Below are 19030 nucleotides of genomic sequence, written 5' to 3'. Positions count from 1 at the left end.
GCATCCTGGAAAGCACCAACTCCTGAGCCAAAGATTTTTTTGGTAGATCAGAAAACTATTAACATTCCTAACAGTGATCCGTTTCATTGGGTCAGACTTCTGATGGATAACTTCTCCGACGGATTATTTTCAAACTTGAGCTTCTCCCTCAGTGTTCTGAAGTCCAGCTCCACCAGCTAGTCAACAGGTCATCTGCTGCAGATGGTTTTAGTTTACAGTTTAGGACACTTGGCACACATTGGTGTGAAAATAATGAAGGCTGGGGTTTTACTGTGTTTCCAGATTGCTGTCAGCTTACATAAAACCACACATGCTGGCATGCCTGTGGAAAATAAAATGTTGAATTGGCCATAAAAGGAGACCAAACATTACATCTCATGGAGTATCTCAGTTTATATGTGAGGCAACTATGATGTAGGGGTCTATCGGTCCAAGACACGTTCTCCAACTCCAGTTCTTCTCCTCTTCATCCAGGATTGCACATGCTCACTGCTGCAGTGGCTCAATAAGTTGAGTCTGTTTCTCATTTGTTCTCTTTCCTTATGCAACCAAACCACAAGGTTTGTGTGTTATGAGAAATGGGTGGAGGGGCAATTGAAGTCTGACTGCAACCTCAACAACCCATGTGGATTTAATTCACTATATTACATTATCATAATTATAATTACACCCCAAATTGACTCCCTCTGTTACCAAGCCACTTGATCAGCTGAGTGACTGTTGGCAACATCATCACATAAAGGATTTGTACTTACTCAATAGCTAACATATCCCTTATTATTTTTTTTTTTTACTTTTTGTTTGAAGCACAGTCTTTCTAAAGTGAGGATGTTTTTTTTCAAATCTGAAAAGTATGGTGTGCAGTTGTATTTATCCTATTTACTCTGATAGTCCTAAATAAAATTCAGATTCAACGTATTCATTTGAAAGAATCTATCAGGATTATGTTAGCAAGGAATATACCAAGCTTTTAACATCCCACTGAGCATTTTTCAATCCATCATCAGAAAATAAAAATATAAACACAAAAACTTTTGGCAAAGTTTTTGAAGAGCCAGTTCTGCCCCTGCTGTCATTAAATATACATTTTCTGTAGTCACAAAACTTACTTGATGCATTAGGGGGAAAAGGGTATAACTTTTTTTGAGGATTTATTAAAATTTAGCTTTATTGTAAAGTTGCTAACATCTGTAATTTTAGGATTTTTGAATGAGTACTTTCCATATTTATGAAAGTAATATAAAGACTTGCTGAAAAACTAAAGCACTTAGTTCACCGCTGAAAAACAAATAGCATAATAAAAACTTGTTAGGATTAGTGTCAATCTGTTTTAGAATTTTGCATTCCAAAACTGTTGTTTATAATTTAAGCCTTTATAAAAAAAAAATCATCATTTACGCTTAAAAGTTAATGAAAGACATGGTATTGGAGCCAATATCAGGGGTTTACGAAACAAAAATGATAAACGAAAACTGTTAGAGCCTATAAGAGATTGCAATAAATTCAGACCTACAATAAAATGGTTTAAAATAAAATACGTTTGTGTTGGAATGGCCAAAGTAAAAGTCCTGAACCCAAACCACTCCAGTCTTTTGGCACTTTAATGAACTATAGATCAGCAACAATGGGACATGTGGTAAACTAAAACTACCCAGCTTTTCTCCAAACAAAGTATTCCTGATACTTACACAGTGAATCAAAAAGGAGGAACTAGACGGTATAATAAATCTCAAGCGAAAGCAGCAAGTTTGCGATTGTTTTGTGAAGAGCTGTTTTGCTTTATCAGTTGTCCATCCTGAGTTCCTACTGGGTGTGGGCGGGGCTTCCTCTTTCGTCTCTTCATTGGCTCCTCGTTTTTCCCAAAAGCACATGTGCGATGCTCCGCCTCCTTTCCCCTCCTCTCTGACTTCCCTTCTGAGAGTAGACTCAACCAAGTCATATGTCTCAGTACTGTATAAGGTGACGGAGTTTCTGATGTAACAGAAATGAAGTATGTCGACAAAACGCCTCAGAAGTCAGTTTAATATTGAACTTTTTTTTTTTTTGGAAATGATGGACAACCAGACTCAACTTTCGGCGACAAGGAGACACATCGCAACATATAGCCTCCCTGTTTAATTTATTGCAACAGAGTTTACGACTTTTCTTTTTTTTCGGTACTGGTTTCGGGGAAGATTTCGCCACTTTCACAAGAAAACTCCACTCGCTTGAACTCTTGGGTCGTGGGAGCACATGACTGTGAAAGAGGAGCAGAAGCTTTTCCTCCGACCGAGAGCACCTGACGCCTCTTCTCCTCCTCTCCTTGACCCGTCCCTCCACCCTCCAGCCACCGACATGACCCTCGGAACGATGTCCGGCTCTGAGAGCTCTTCGGCGGTCAGCTTCTGCTCCTGCTGCGGGGCGAAGATGGTGCCCTACTTTAACGACGACGCCGTGGTGTCCAAAAATCAAATCAACCAGTTGTAAGTTCAATCAGAGGCAAGACTGTATATCATCCCCTATAGTTGGAAAGTGGTCAAGTTAAATGAATTAAATTAAACTGATCAATTAATTGTTTAATGTACTACTTAGATTTAAATCAATTTAGATTTGGATAGTTTTAAAATAAAGGCTGACTTTTTTTTTCCCTTATTGATTTTGACACAATGAGCTGTTGCATATAACAGTTTTGCAATATGAGAGCAGTCTATTTCCTGATGATGTAGTAGCTTTTACTCATCCCTGAGCTTCCTTTTGACCTAACAAAGACATATTGGTGCTCCCCAGGTCCAATGAATCATCCAACCTGTTGAAGGAATTCAAACATACTTAACAAAACATGGATGTTTTGTGACTAATTCTGTACTTTTTATAAGCAGTCATTATCTGATTGCCACATCAAGAGATTATCAGGGGCATTTTCTGCTCCTCATCTCTTTGTTTGGCTTTGGGTGGAGGATATCGTTTGATCTTGAAACTTGCAGTAGTTGTTAAATGGAGATTAATGCCCAGTCTTGCTCAACCTGTGACTCACTGTTTGATACTGTATTGTGGAGACTAAAATCATCTGGAGAGCATCTCACTCAGTGAAATCCTAATAGACTAAAGTCACAGACTTGGAACATTTGAAACTACTTTGGCTCTGTCTAGAGCAGCTGTAGGTTTATCTTCAATCCTGCTGTGTCTGCAGAGGTCAGTGTTTGTTTTAGTTGGAGATATGTAAGAAATGATTTAGTTGATTTGTACATGTGGTCTGCCCTTCAGAACAGATCAAAGGCTAGCATGTTCTAACATTTCCAAACACTCGTGCAGTGCTGGCTCTGATAAGCCTTGCAAAGTTGGAGAACCACAAATGAATCAATAGAAATCAATAAAAATGATTAGTGTGGCAATTTTTTTTATCAGCACCAACTTGTTTCAGGTGTATGCTATGGGGCTTTCAGTAGCCTTTTGCAGTTACTTGCATGGAATCGATGCAATGCAATCGTGTGTCACGGTTGCATTGTTTTTCAGCTGTTTAGCTCATGACGGTGTGGTGGTTGAGAAAATTGGACATTTAGCGTTTATTGGGGCTGCAACCGCTTTTTAGGGAAACTTTTTTTCTCTAAATGCAAGTTTGCTTAAGAACGTTTATGGGAAGACGCTGGTGCAAGACACACCATGTACTGGCAGTCACATGTTTGCAAAGCAACAGCAGATGTGAGAATTTAAAGTGTGTTTGGTCCAAATATTCTGTTTGTTTTTATGTCAGAAATACTTTACGTTGCACTGAAGATACTGTATGTTTTTGTTTAGAAATTAGAGATGGTTTTGTGAAGTTGTTGGATGTTTCTAGTGGAGTCTACACTCTGTCCACCTGCTGCAGTTCTTACCTGTTCTATATTCTTTGTTTAACCTACAGGAATAAAAGCACTAAAGTCGCATGCTCAACTTTGGAAACTGCTGAAGTTGATGACGTACTCAAAACCTGAGTTATTAGGTGGAATAATGTTCAAGCAGCACCTTAATTGGTAATTATAATTCCAGGGTCTGTCCCTGGAGTTAAGTGTTACCTGTGATTCCTTTGCATCCGGAGTGTCACTATTATCCTGCCAATTTTAGAAATACCCATGAAACCTTTCTTCCGCTTCACCTGTGGGGTAGTGTTACTGTGCGCAGCTTGCAAGGTAAACAGAAAAGCCTCAATGAGGAAGTTCAGGAAATATTCTGAGGAATTTCAGCCACTGGTTAAAGGTACCATTGCTTGATCCTCTTTGTCTGTTCCTGCTCGTGTGACGCATCACAGGCTGTAGGATCTGCGGACCTTTTAGATTTTCTGATTTTCTTCACCGTGTCGAGCAAAAATCAGTGTTTGTGTTGCAAGCTAACAGTTAATGGAAGCTATTTTTAGTTTGACCTGGTTTGACAACTCTCCCTTTATCACCCCTGTCTTCTCCTGTACCCACTTCTCTATCTCCTGTTGATGTTTAACTAACATTAACTGATGTTGATGTTGATGTTTTTTTCAGTCCTCCTTTTTTAGTTACTTGGACAATACATATAATTTTATTTATTTATCTTCCTGTCCTTGTGCATGTTACATATTCTCCATTAGGCAGGCACCTCTTGTCTTTGCTATGGGTTGTATTTGCCTCGGGTTCAAACTCATAAGGCCATAGCAGGGCCTGCCGCCGTATAGAGCCAGGCCCTATATATATCCCGCTCTCTCCTCTCCACAGTGACTAATATGGGCAGGAGCAGGAGGAGGGGGTCACCCAGTTATCTGCCCACTATGCGGCGTGGTCCTTACATAGTGAGGATTGTGTCTGGCCGTTGCCCTAACAAGCCTGCCGCCTCACTTCGGTCCAGAGTCGGGGTTGGTTAAAAGCCAAACGCATGACCCGCCCATTCTGGACTGACTGGGTCTTCTTTCTTTATCCTCCACCCTGCAAAGCCCGCTGCTGCTTTACATGCTGCATATGTCCAGAGCATTTTCAATGAACTTGGTGCCCTCTTCTCATCCCCTGGATGACTGGCTTTTGACTGAGCAGGAGACCTTGGGATATTCTCACATTGGGATAAAAAATACTGTAGGGCAAAAACTAATGATTATTTTAGTAAATGTTTATTCCATTAATTGATCAGATAAAAAAAGGCGCATTCTGCAGATTTTACATTTAACCACTTAAGCCTTTCTTTACAGTGTTGAAACACGTAGAAAGAGGCAAATAAATATTTCAATTCCTTTTTTAAATTAACACCAGGTGACTCTAAACACAGGCAACTTGAGGAGTTTTGTGTAGAATATGTTTACAGACAGTTTTTTTTCCTTAAATGCGTAATTAATCTAATTCAAAAAAGGCTCCAACATGTAGATTTGTTGTACAGTTTTTTATTTCTGCTGAGTATGTTTTTTTTTTTTAAATGTCAATTTTTTGAGTCTGCATGCTTAAGTTAATGATGAATCGATTACTAAATTAATTATTGATTATTTCAACAAACAATTCATGACAGCTGATCATGATACATTTCCAAACAGACCAATTGATATTTTTGCAAGTCTAATAAATATGTATTACATTTCTTTCAGCCAGCTGGCCAGCAGTGAGCAACAACATATAGAGGGGGACTTTTTAGCTTTAATGTTTTTTTTTTTGAGCCTTGAAACTGCAAGTTTTAAATAACTATCAAATTTTTATCCTTCATTTGGGTTGTGGGTACATAATTCAGTCCCACATATATGAAAGTGGAGATGGACACCGTTTACAGAAGTTATTCTAGTAATCCGCAATTATCAAACAAGTTATTGTTCTTTATCTTTGTGCCATCTCCATGTGTCCACACAGTCAAATTCATGTTCCTCTCAGTCTGCAGCATGAAAACAATCTCAGTGCTGAAGTGCATCGGTGCGCCTCCGCTGCTGTGTCACAGAGAGGCTTCTCTGTACAGTAAGGCGACTGCTCTGATGAATACAGTCTATCAATAGCTGGGACTTTTAAAGGACTGCTCTATTTTTAACCCTTCATTCGAGAGTCTGTCACAGCCGTCACTTCTCCAAGCATCCAGCTTACGTTTCGCTTTCTCTGTTTCTTTCTGCAGGTGTAAAAACGTATGTATGCGCCTCCATGGGAGATTTTCAGGGAGAGCAGGAGTGTTGCATTACAAATGACATTGCCCCATAGCCCAGTTTATACGCGGCCGACGCCAAGTACAGTACATTAGTCAGGAGCGGGACCGCAGCGGGAGATAATACAGTAGGGGCAGGAAAAGGACAGAAGATAAAAAGTGGGACAAACTTGCAGGAAGTAAAGGAAAATAAGAGAGAGAGGAAACAGCTGGGTCAAGGGTGGGTGGGTTACGGGAAATGAGCTCAGCACAAAGCTGTGGTTTTGTTCCCATGTGTCTGTTGTCTCCAGATTATCACCAAACTCAGGAAGGTTTACTGGATGGAAGAGAAATGAAATGGATGTCAGGAAGTTGAATTGACTACATCACCATTCTTATTTTTTATTTGGGGGGCAGGAGTAAAGTGACATAAACCTGATGGCTTGCATGTGGTTCATTGAGTGCGTCATCGCAGCCAAAGGCTAAATTTTTTATTCGTCACTGTGTTTTACTGTCAAATAAATCCTCCTAAACACGTCACAAGAAGCACGCCAAATATCTTGACTTGATGTCATCACCTACAACCGATGACACCTGCTGAACTGCGCTTTATGCATGTGTGGTCTCATTAGTTCCTACACCCGGAGGCTACGAAACCGTTTTTTTGTTTGTTTTTTTATTCCAAGTGGAACCGGTCTGTCTGCTCCATCAATCAGTTTGTGCTCTTGCAACAGTAGCAAGTAGTATGGAGAGAGAGCTGCAGGGTAAACTCTCATTACATTTGACGTGTTGAAAATGTCGTCACCGCTGGTTGAGTCGCTAAAATATTCAGCAAATAACTGGAAAGGAAGTCTGTTTCTAGTGAAGTCAAGTTTATTTGTGCTGCACATTTCAGCAACAAGTGTGCTGACAGTTCCAAGTGCTTTACATCATAAAAACATAATACAGTTACAATTATGAAACAAGAAATTGATGTTACATTTTGTTCAAAATCATCAAGTTTCTGCAGAAAAGATGACGGTTTAGCTGGTTAGCATGGATGAGGCTGGTCGAGTATCTGTACAATCAGAACGGCAGCTTGTTGTTATAGAATCTGTTTGAAACTCCAAAAAAGTCAATATTGTAAAGACGGTTCCATCCATCACTTTCTCTGAGGTAAAGCTAGAATGCCAGGAATGCTGCGTCTGCCGGCCAGATTGTAACGTCTTACTCAACATCTATAATGCAGGATTATTGGTCCTGTCTATACTATAAGCACGAAAAGGCCTGTTTTATAGGTGTGATGGAGTGACTCATGCATTCCCAACTTGCTGTTTTAAGTTTAGTGTAAAACCCTGACCTCACTTTATGATGTGTCCTTCTCAGCGAAGTGACCTCAGTCACACTTAAAGAGATTAGAGAAGAACCAAACCCGGTTTCATTCAAGCCCACTCTTATCTTGTGGAGGAGGGCTCTTTCTCGCGCCGTCTTCCCTCCTGGACCCCTGCTCTCCTCCCAGTCTTCCTCCCCTCCCGTCCCTCCCTACTGGCAGCTGTTAGCGCCGTTAGACTCTGTCAGTGTAATCCAGCTGTGTGGAGGAGCAGGGAACATTGTGTTCTGAGTTCACGTTGGGGCTCGGTTCTTGTTTTGCCAGCATCGGCGTGACGATGCTGGGATTTTGGGAGGCACGGCCCACAGGGTTGAATGGCGCATTGTGACCCGTGACAGAACCGGCCCTATTACAGGTCCCCAGCTCACGCTTGTTTTTTTGTGAAGCTAGGGACAGCATGTGTGGAGGATTACAAACGTGATCTTTAATGGCTACTTAGGTTTCACCTCAGATCTGTAATGTGATTAGATCGAGTGGCGTTTCAGCTTCCTGTCCTTGTCTCATTTTTCTTTGTTCTGTTCTGTTCCAGCATCAGTGAGAGTTTCCTCACAGTGAAAGGTGCAGCCCTCTTCCTCCCCAGGGGGAAAAGCCCTACGTCCAACTCTGCACCTCGTATCAGCCAGCGCAGGAACAAGCATACGGGTACAAACTTGTGCACCCACACACACATGCGCGCACACCCCCAACACACAAACACACACATGAAACACAGCTGCAGTTTCTTCAGATAACTGAACTCATTTGAAAGAGTTTACATCTATTTTCTGCTTGTTGTATGTGGCAGGGTTCATAAGTGTTCTTGAAATCCTTGAAAATACTTGAATTTCAATGAGATGTTTTCAAGGTTTGGAAAGTTCTTGTTTCTGTATAAAGTCCTTGTAAGTGCTTGATATTCAAGCTGCACAGTCTTGTAATAAAGTGCAGTCTAATGTTTGGTTTTAACTTTAAATAGTGTTTTACAGACTCGGTCTTTTAATCAGATATTTTTTAGAGATCTTTTGTAACTTTATTTGCATATTGCGTTTAAGCATTTAATTTGTTTCTGCGTAGAAATAGACTAATATGTAGAAGACTCTGTTGTGAATTTCTGCCTCAGAGGAACTGACACATTGTCATGGGTTTTATGTTTCTCTTTGTTTTCTAATCCTTGGATTAGTATCCAAAGTAAACTGAAACCAAAGCTAATTGTCTAAAATTTTCTTTTTTTCATCCTCCAGGAGACCTCCAGAAACATCTTCAGACCATGTTTACTGTGCTGCGGCCTGAGGACACCATCCGACTGGTCAGTAACATGCCACATCAAACCACCTCAAAATCAAACATCCCAGCACTGCGGCAGGTTGACAGTATGATCAGTCACAGCGTACGTCAGTGCCGGGTTTCACTTCTTTGTTGGGTGCCATAAAGAACTGAAACTTGGCTTGGGTGTAAACCAAACGTAAGAAAAGACAATGCTTGGAGAAAAGAAGGGTAGTACATTTACTTGTCCTTCACACCGTAAAAGATAGTACAAACCTTATAGTGCAGTTTAAAATGCGCCTCTAAGCCAGTGTTATGTATGAAATCAAAACAGAAACAAGTTGTTTCTCATGTCTTGGTTACTGTTTTCCATCTGTCCTCGCAGGCAGTGTGTCTGGAGAGCGCCTACCCTCAGGTGACCCGCTACATGGTGGTGGTCTCCACCAACGGCAGGCAGGATACAGAGGAGAGCATCGTGCTCGGCATAGACTTCGTCTCCTCGGATAGGTCAGTACCATGGCAACAGTATACCACTATGGTTTTAGTGTTAGGGCAAGAGCTCAGCAGAGACTTCAGCTCGTTTTGAGGGCACAGCTCTGTTTTCCATCTGTCTGTGCTTGTTTACATTGGACTTTCCTCCTGTACCCATAAAGCACCAGTTTTTAGTTATAAATTTGCTGCTGCCCATCAGACTAACCAGTGATGTGTTTATTGATGTCTCCCTGCAGCTGCTGCACAGTGGGGCTGGTTTTACCTCTGTGGAGCGACACTCTGATTCACTTGGACGGAGACGGGTAAGTCGCCACACCTACGCCATGCTTCCTGTCGCTGCCCCCCTCTTCCCCCAGGTTCAGCCCACTGACTGCTAAGGACTGTGTTTTAACTTGCAGGTCTTACTTGAAGCTCTTCTGCTTACATGGCGTCTTGTCTTATAATCTGTTAATTCTGTGTCTCTGCAGAGGCTTTAGTGTGTCAACGGTGAACAGGGTTCATGTCTTCAAGCCGGTGTCTGTCCAAGCCATGTGGTGAGTAACTTCTGTCTTTAAATACTTGATGTCTTCAGAACACACTGTGCTGCCCTTTTTCACTTTGACCTCCTTCAGTTTTTTTCTTATCTTCCTTCTTCTTTTTGGTCTTGCTGTTTCTCAGTTTTCCACTCTTCTCTCGTACACATGCCAGTGCGGACTCCTCATTTCCTCATGTTGTTATCCCTCTGCTCTTCCTTCTTCCTTCAACATCCTCTCATTGAACCCCCAGCTCAGCACAATACAGCCATGTCTCCGGACAAAGCTTTGATCATTCTGGTGTCGAAACATTAAACATTTGTACTCCGTCTTGAGGCTCATGGGGAAATCTTCCTCTTTTTGTTGCCGCCAGGTCCGCCCTGCAGTCGCTGCACAAAGCTTGCGAGGTGGCTCGCTGCCACAACTATTACCCAGGGAGCCTGTTCCTGACCTGGGTCAGCTACTACCAGAGCAGAGTCTCTTCCAGCCAGTTTTGTGTCAACGAATGGAACGCCATGCAGGATGTCGAGTCGCACCGTGCCAACTCACCCATCCTCTTCACAGACCTGTGAGTGGAACAGAAGCATAGACTCTGAAATCTGAAATAGATTCACAGAAACAAAAAGTTTTTTTCTCCTAATGACTATATTATACTTTGCGGAAGTGGTTATATAGCTTGAATGTTTTGTGAATTTGTCACATTACAACAGACAGAAAAACAGTTAAGTGGTCCATGGTAGCTCTGGAGGAGCTTCAGAGATTCCACAGCTCAGGTGTGAGAATCTGATGACAGTTAATTGCATAAAAAATGTGCAGATTTTCTATTTAACCACGTAGGAATCAGAATGCCTTATTGTTATTGTACCGAAGCACAACAAAATTCACTTACTTTATTAGCCATTATTTTTACATTAACATGTGAGACACTCATTTAATAAAATCAATACTATGTAGGGCTGATCTGCTGATTATCTTTTGGATTAAGTGATTAATAAATGGATAGCAAAAGTTATTTAATAAGAGATTGTCTGAACCAGGTGATGCTAAAACTGTCACTTAATGAGTTCTGTGTTGAACATATTTACATTTTGAATGTAAAATGTAAATATTGTTTGTACTATTTTTTTTTTTGTTCTTTCAGCAATTGACCTTTTTTGAGTCTGTAAGCTCCAGTTAATGATTAATTGATTTAATTAGTTGACCATTGTTTCAACAATCCTTTCATCACAATTAATCATTTCAGCACTAATTGAGTGAGCTTTTAATTTTAAATGCACGCCACACTTTTCAGAAAGAAAGGATTCATGTTGGTTTAGCACATAAATCCTATTACATTAAGTTCTGGTCGTAATACAATAAAACGTAGAAAGATCCATGGACATTCTGTAATGTAGGAGTTTCCTCTGTGAACTTATGAAATATGCTGCTTTGACAACAGAAAATGTGGGAGCTATCATTAGAGCGGCGGTGTGAACTCTGACCCCGACACGTGTAAATGCATTGCAGAGGCACTTTTTAGGAGAACATGATTAGGCTTCAAGGAAAGATGGGGGAGTTTCTCTGTAGCTGGATGATGCTTTCCTGACAGGTAGAAAGTTCAGATCTTTATTATGCATGACACTGGCCATAAAACAGTTTTCTAAAGAAAGAAACCTTAGAAAGTAAAGGGCACTAAAGGAATGATGCCCCATGTCTTTGCTAACAGCAGGGAATTTCCCGTCCGAGCTGCTGGAGTCACACGCCCTGCCACCGAGTCGCAGCGTTTCTCTCAACTCACAGACCCTCAAGTGTTGAAAATAGCTGAGCCATTCTCTGGCTCGATTTACTTTTGGAAAAAAATGAAATCCAGACGGACCCTCTGGAAGGTAGACAGGGAACGGACAGAGGCAGGTGGCAGGCAGAGCTTAATTAGTTTGGCTGGTTACTTTTTCAAACCTGACAATAAAAAAAGTGTTTGTTTACCACTTGCCTGACCAGAAACATTCGACGCCCTTTGCCTTTGGCAAAGGCGTGCTTGCCCTTGAATGATCGTGTCGTTAATGTCACACGTGCACTTTATGAGTCTCCGTCTGATTTTTTTTTTTTTTTTTTTTCTGTGGAGGCGGCTGCCAATGCTCCATGGGCTGCCAGTGTTTGTTGACACATCAGCTGGTTTCCCGGTAAAATCTGGGGAGGTTTGTTTTTGTCTTCGACACACAGGTTTTACTGTTATTACCTGGAGGCCTCTTATCTAGCTTCAGTTCAAGGAAGCAGTATAAAATTTCCACACTTCAATAGAACCACTCCTTGTATCGTCACTTACCGGACACACTCTCTAACTGGGTTTGTTTTTGTTCCTCACACTGTTTCCATGCCCAGCTAATAGCCAGACACTGTTAGAACCTTTGCAGGCATGTCAGGGCTTGTTCAGAGGTTAAAGATTCACTGGACGTTAGTCGCTTTAGCTTTATTTCTTAATAAGCTATTTATATATTTGTGATTCTTGCAAACACACAAACTGTCCTATGGGATGTTAAATGAGGAATTCATACTTAAAAAGTTAAAACAAAGTAAAAAGGAAAACATAAGAGGAAGCACACATAGATGAGCTGAGCCGTTTCTATCTCCAGAGACGTAATTAGGCTACTTGTTGGTATCATCAGCGCGGCGTCCAGAGGCTAAACGCGTCTCCTGGCAGAGCGGACAGAAACAGACGTTCTCAACAAGACGACTTTGTTTTGGATCTGCCGGCGGGTCGCACTCTCCTGATTGTCTGTTCCTTCTGCGTTTCTGAGAACCGGACAAAGTGGCGATTCTCTTTTGGGACAACGGCCCTCATTATGGCCGTGAAAATAAATGAATGAACAAGCAGAAGGCAATGGGTCACTGTTGTGACCCAGAAGGTGGATCTCTTTCTGTGTTTTTTTTTTTTTTTCCTTGGTGGTTTAACATAAGGATTTGCATGATGTGTGCAGGCCTACAGAGAGGGAACGCACAGAGAGGCTGATCAAGATGCGCCTGAGAGAAATCATGATGCAGAAAGACCTGGAGAACGTCACCAGCAAGGAGGTAGGAAAGCTTTAGGTTTTAGCTGCAGAATTTATTTATTAAAGTACCTGACTACAGTAATGACACCTTGTGTTAATGATCTCATCTGATGTTTGCACTAGATTTTATTTGCAGGAATCAAAGAATTTGGGGCTAAAAAAATAAAAACTATGGATAATTTTTCCTCCACATCTCCTCTATGCATTACTTTGTCTTTAAATAAAAATGACATGCATTATAGACCAAGTTTATCTTGAATATCATTTCCTAACTTTATTGTTTTTATTTTTGCTTTTCCCAGATCCGAACAGAGCTGGAGATGCAGATGGCGTGCAACCTGAGGGAGTTTAAGGAGTTCATAGACAACGAGATGATTGTCATCCTGGGACAGATGGACAGTCCTACAGAAATCTTTGATCACGTCTTCCTGGTGAGATTTCAGAAGCCTTGATGAATACTGGACTTTATTCCAGGTTACAAGACTGACACTCTGTCCTGGAATGTGTTATTCAAGGTCCCTGCTTTCTGAAAAATGTCAATTTTATCAAGTTTTATATGAATCCCCTGATATTAGGTAAAAAAATAACTACTATCTAAGGAACATGTGGGAACCTGATTATTCCATACAGTTTTGCTGGGAACTGACTGATGCCGTTCCATGTCTCTGCAGGGTTCTGAGTGGAACGCCTCCAACCTGGAGGAGCTGCAGAACAGCGGGTAAGAGACCGGTCTCTTTCTAACCTAATTAAGGCATTTTACAACTGTAATTAGTTGAGAAAAAACACACACTGTCACTCAATTTTAATAACTGAAGAGAGAACATTTTCTAGAGCAAATGAGCAAATCCACGGCAGTAATTAAATCTTATGAGATCACCAAACTCTAAGTGCGTCTCTTTGGAGAGCTTTGCTTCAAATGTTTTGTTCCCGTATTAAACGGATTGGTTCCTTCGATAGGAGCTCTTGGTGTTTTTATTTTTTGGGTTTAAATTGATCGTCCTCTCCGTCTCTCTCTAATGCAGCGTGCGCTACATCCTGAATGTGACCAGGGAAATCGACAACTTTTTCCCTGGAATGTTTGAATACCACAACATCAGAGTTTATGACGAGGAGGCCACCAATCTGCTGGAATACTGGAACGAAACGTACAAGTTCATCACCAAAGCCAAGTAGGGGTCCGAACAAGATGACTCGTAAACGTGTGGTAGAGTGGGTCTCTAAAGCTGCTTCTGACCACAGGAAAGCTGGAGCCAAGTGTCTGGTCCACTGTAAGATGGGTGTGAGCCGCTCTGCCTCCACGGTCATCGCCTACGCCATGAAGGAGTACGGCTGGGATCTGGACACGGCCTTCGACTACGTGAAGGAGAGACGCACCGTCACCAAGCCCAACCCGTCCTTCATGAAGCAGCTGGAGGAGTATCAGGGAATCCTGCTGGCCAGGTAGTCATTACAGCGTCCAAATCTTCACTCTGCCGTTTATTCATCCATCGAGACATTTTTCCCACAAGTGAAATAATCTACCAATAGAAAAAGAACGTTTTCATCAATATTATGGAATTATTGACTCAAAACCAGCTCATATATCTTGCTGAAAAGTTACTTGTGAGTTAGTTTTATATCATTTCAAGTGTACTAGAAGCAGACCAAAATTACTTCATAGGATTTTGGGGGTTTGCAGTTCAATTTTTTTTTTTTTCCCATTTCTTTTGGGATACGTGTCTTAAATTTCATTCATAATTGTTTTAAAAAGTCTTAAATGTGAGTTGGTGAAGCCTCCAGAAACCCTTTCATCATGTTTATCTTTCTTTCCTGCATCCGTCCATCCTCTTGCTTCTATATTTCTACTTTAAACACTGATCAACTCTTGTTTGTGTTTTCCTCCAAAGCAAACAGAGGCACAACAAGCTGTGGCGTTCCCACTCTGACAGCGACCTATCAGATCGCACCGACTCCATGTGCAAGCCTTCATCTCCCATGCTGCTCCGCGCCGACTCTCACAACAACAACACCACCTCCTCCCCCTCCTTGCATCACTTCCTGGGCGTGGCTGTACTGCAGGCCCTCGGCGCTGAACCCAACGCCAAATCCCGTAGCTCCGATCTGCACTCGCTCTCCAACGGCGTCGGGGACTCGCCGCTCCAGGAGGGACCCCGGCTTCCTCTCCCCAGACCCCGAGCAGCCACTGTCATTCCGGAGGAGAAGCTGGACAGCTGGGCGAGCGTTGCCGTTACCGTGCCAGTGCCTCTGCCGCATCCGCCGCCTTCACTCCACATCTTGCCTCCGACCCCTGAGCTCCACCGCCGAGCTCCGCCCACCCTCCTGTCTGATTCAGAAAAAGGCAAACCGGTTGAGCCGTCCCTCAGCTTCCCGGAGACCCGCAGCTCAGAGGAAATCTCTGCCCTCATTCGGGGTTCCGGCGACTCTGACTCACTCCATGAATCTCCGTCAGACTCCAGCGGCAAACAGACCCTGCTCTGCCCCGCCACTGCCCACCCTCTACCTCTCGCTCTGAGCGACGACAACAACAACCCCAGCGAACCGCAAACAAGAAGCACCTCGGACAGTTCGCCCAATCACAGCCCTTCTGACGACTCGTCCAATCACAGCTCTGAAAGCATCGACTTCTTCAGTGCCAGGGAGAAGTTTGTGGGTTTGGCTCAGGAACCGGAGCAGCCACAGCAGAGGTCGGCACCGGCGCAGGAAGGGGATGCAGAGGTCAAAGGTGAAGAGGAGCTGGAGGATGGGAGCAGTCAGGTGGGAAGCGTTCTGTCTTTGAACAAAATGGTCCTATTTATAAAAAGTGTGTTCATGAGAATCAACCACTTTATTAAGAGGTGTGTGTGTGTGACTGTAAATATTTCATGCAAATCATACATTAGTGTGTGTGAGATATTTCTACATTTGGATTTCATGCTGACTCAGCAGCAGACAAAAGTCCGTTCCTGTTCCCTCTGGTTCCCAGCAGCCTCGGCTCAGCTGGTTGTTCCAGTTGACTTTTTACTGCTCTGTTTTTCATAAACAGAGCAGTCAAGAGGCAGCATTTAGCACAGCGACACCTGCTGGAAAGCAGAGGAACAGTCAGCACTAACCTGTCAGTAAATTACAATCATAATCGTGTTGTTGGTTGTAAATCTGCTTTATTTTTAGCTGGACCACATCAGAGGTGTTTATTACCATATCTTTCAAAAGTATTCATAAGAGTTTAACTTTATCACATTTTGTCATGAAACATTGACACTTATTTTTTATTTGTTACCCTTTCCACTGGTGCTGAACTCCGATCTTGCTCTATTGTTCACTTCCTGCTTTCTGAGCGGCCTGCGGGTTCACGTCATCCAAAATGAGACCGAGGTTTTTAGACGAACCAAATGGGACTTCTAAGTCACACACAGTTTACTGAGCTGACTTCAGTTTTGTCACTGGATTTTATTTGGGAGTATCAGAGAAAAGGGGAACTGAATAGAAATTTAATTGGGAGAAATGTGTGAAGTGTAACATTTTGCTTGCAGTGGAACTGAAGCGTTTTTTTCTCTTCGTCTCTTTCTGTCTGCAGTCCGAGGACGGCTTTGACCAAACCCATCTCTATCACCATGACAACGGGATATCAGTCCGCCACATTGTCATTGAGATTGAAGCCATATCACACTCAGCCTTTTCTCCTTCATCCTCAACATCATCATCATCATCACTCCCTTCGTCCGCTCTTAGCTCCCAGCCCATCCAGCAGGACCACCAGGCGGTACCCGAACCCCCACTGCTCCCGCTCAGCTCCTCGCCTCCGTCCTCTCCATCCTGGTTGCCGAGCGACCGGCAAGCGGGGTCGGTTCGCCGTGCCACCAAGCAGCTGGAGCAGAAGCTGAGGCTGGAGCTGGAGCAGGCGGCGGCCCAGCGCTCGCCACTGCAATCACCCAGCGCTGAAACACCTCCAGTCCGGTCGGCTCCGAGCTCCCTGACCTCAGAGCTTCCTCCTCTGCTGGACCCCCGGGACCTAGCGGAGCAGACACTCACTCAGGAAGAGAACATGGCCAAAGAAACAGAGGAGCCCAACAACTGTCCTGATGCGCACATCAGCCGAGTTCCTGCTGACATCATGCTGACATCATCACTGACCTCCACTGCTGAGTTACAATCATCTTTACATACCTCAGCCCGGTCCAGCAGGCTGGACCAGCCGCACGGCCAAAGCACACAACGTCCAGCTGCTTTGAACCTGGACGGAGTGACGGTGGAGGAGACTGAGACGGATGGCTGTCCTCAGGACGGCTGTGGACGGCGGTGTGGACCGGGCTGTGACGCCCAGAGCAGACTGACCAGGAGCAGCCGGGAGTTGGAGCGCATCCAGCGGACACTGCGAGAGCTGCAGGCGTTCCTGCAGGACGGAGTGGGACGGGATGGACTAACGGACACGATGGACACCAAATCAGGACGTCCCAAAGGTTCTGAGGCAGCGAGACAGCGGCGGAAAGAGAAAGCAGAGAGCAGGGGTCTCGGCGCGCTGCCCAGCTGGCAGAGAACCCTGGAGCTGGAGGCCCGCATGCGGCAGGCAGGCCTCACGCCGCCGTCTCTCATGAAGAGATCGGCATCTCTGGCCAAGCTGGACTGCCTGGAGCTGTCCGCTAACGACCTTTGCGACCTGGACCTGACACCACCCTCCTCCTCGTTGTCGTCGTCCTGCCAGGACTCGTCCCACCCAGACGACAGCTGGAAGAAGCAGAAAGTTCTCTCTCTCAATTCGTTCCCCGTTGACTCGCCTTTGCCCCCGTCCCACTCGTCCTCCTCTAGAGACAGCGAGGGGGCGGAGACAGACGGACTCAGCAGCAGCGCGTCTCCGTCCTCTCAGCAGGGGAAGGGACACTCGTCGAGACGCCGCAAAGCGTCCGCAGAGCGAAGACGAGCCGTCGCTCTGCTCTACAACACCATGTGACCTCCTGGAGCGTGTGTGTGTGTGTGAATGAAGATTGTGTGTGGGGTGTATGAGGTAGAAATGATGCATGTAAACCACTGGATGATTTAACTGGAGCACAGTAATATTATATGAATGTACAAACTAAAACTGAAGTAGTGCAAACTTTGCACTCCGTCATGTTTGTTTATGTCTGTTTTTTTTTTTAAGGAGAGTCTGTTTTCATTGTGAGACCCTTGCTGCCGGGTCAAAGTTTATAAAACTGCAACCGGAGTTGCTTTTTTTCACAACATGCACTTTACCACATTGGTGATTTTTGTGTCTTTTATTTGAAATCCGTTTCTTACGCTGGGAAAGCTTGTTTTGCACTGTTCTCAGTAGACTTGTCTCTGTGGTTTTGGACTTGTCTTTACTCAGATTTTTAATTAAACCAGGACAAAGCTGACATGTTTGTTTTCTCTTTTTTTAATTCTTTGCCTTTTTAAAGAAAAAAATGAAAACATTTATTTTTTATGTAAAAAGAAATAAATGATTTTGTATATTTTTCATCTCCTGTGCAAATACAGAATCTCCAATAACTTCTAAAGAAAGAGAAATTATATGAATGCAGTGCATCAGCACCCCCTGCTGGTCAAGGTGATAATATACAGCATTAGAAAAATATAAAACTGCTGATAATACAGGTTAAAATGTTAGATTCTTGACATTTAACACAGACTTGGGCGGTTCAGCTTTTTATCCTAGCTGATTTTCTCTGCTTGTTATTTTTACCCACATATAACTATGTCTTTGAACACACCACCAGGGTCTCTACTGGGAATTGATGAGCACAGCTTATTTCAGGCTGACATTTCCCCCACTGCTTCATGTGGGTAATTAAACACTCAGAAGTAGGCCACCGGGGGCACTGCTGAGATACGCTCTGGCAAAAGAAACCTCACATTAAAAGACTTTAAAAGTCATTAAAATCAGATAACTGTGGCAAGGAGTCTGACATTTTCTACAAAGGTTTGATTGTTGAAAGTACTGTGTGAAAAAAGTTGGATTAAATGAATGACGACGAGGGTTAGGATTTATGCTTGTATAATTAACTGCACCTCAGCTGGAAGAGTGTTGTCCTTTTTTGAAAGATTTATATCTTTCGTCACAATTTTTGTTACTTGTGAAATAATCTGAACTCTGCTTTTCATTTGTCCAATGCTTCCTTAAACTTTATCAATGAAGAATTCCCAAGTCTTCAAGAGGAAGTCACTCCAACCCGTTTCTCTATTCCGAAACATTTGGCGTTTATGTTAGCCCTCTGAAAACCAAGATATGCCAGTTTTCATTTAGGACTACTCTAGTTTTCAAGTTTAGAAAATAGTGTCATTATGTTTACGTTCATTAATATCTCCCTATAATCTTCATAATAGACACGTGCCGCGTT

At 43.2% G+C, this 19030-nt stretch overlaps 1 protein-coding gene across 2 annotated transcripts in view; it reads left to right on the top strand.

The window, feature by feature from the left end:
- ssh2a (slingshot protein phosphatase 2a) overlaps positions 1-18049 on the top strand; it is a 30484-nt gene extending 12435 nt beyond the window's left edge. Inside the window, exons 1-14 of one of the 2 annotated variants that reach the window (XM_032545310.1) lie at positions 1934-2462; positions 7962-8074; positions 8650-8714; positions 9057-9178; positions 9400-9465; positions 9631-9696; positions 10049-10243; positions 12630-12723; positions 13004-13132; positions 13373-13419; positions 13724-13870; positions 13941-14141; positions 14588-15455; positions 16255-18049. In XM_032545310.1, the coding sequence (XP_032401201.1) occupies positions 2233-2462; positions 7962-8074; positions 8650-8714; positions 9057-9178; positions 9400-9465; positions 9631-9696; positions 10049-10243; positions 12630-12723; positions 13004-13132; positions 13373-13419; positions 13724-13870; positions 13941-14141; positions 14588-15455; positions 16255-17625 (3714 nt within the window). In that variant the 5' untranslated portion in view covers positions 1934-2232 and the 3' untranslated portion in view covers positions 17626-18049. Of the gene's footprint in view, positions 1-1933; positions 2463-7961; positions 8075-8649; positions 8715-9056; positions 9179-9399; positions 9466-9630; positions 9697-10048; positions 10244-12629; positions 12724-13003; positions 13133-13372; positions 13420-13723; positions 13871-13940; positions 14142-14587; positions 15456-16254 lie in introns of those variants that run through there. The other variant, XM_032545311.1, reaches the window with a different exon arrangement.
- Positions 18050-19030: the final 981 nt, after the last annotated feature.

Source organism: Xiphophorus hellerii, chromosome 18 (genome assembly GCF_003331165.1).
Source record: "Xiphophorus hellerii strain 12219 chromosome 18, Xiphophorus_hellerii-4.1, whole genome shotgun sequence".
In the NCBI taxonomy this organism is placed as follows: Eukaryota; Metazoa; Chordata; class Actinopteri; order Cyprinodontiformes; family Poeciliidae; genus Xiphophorus; species Xiphophorus hellerii.
This window is presented reverse-complemented; position numbering and strand designations above follow the sequence as displayed.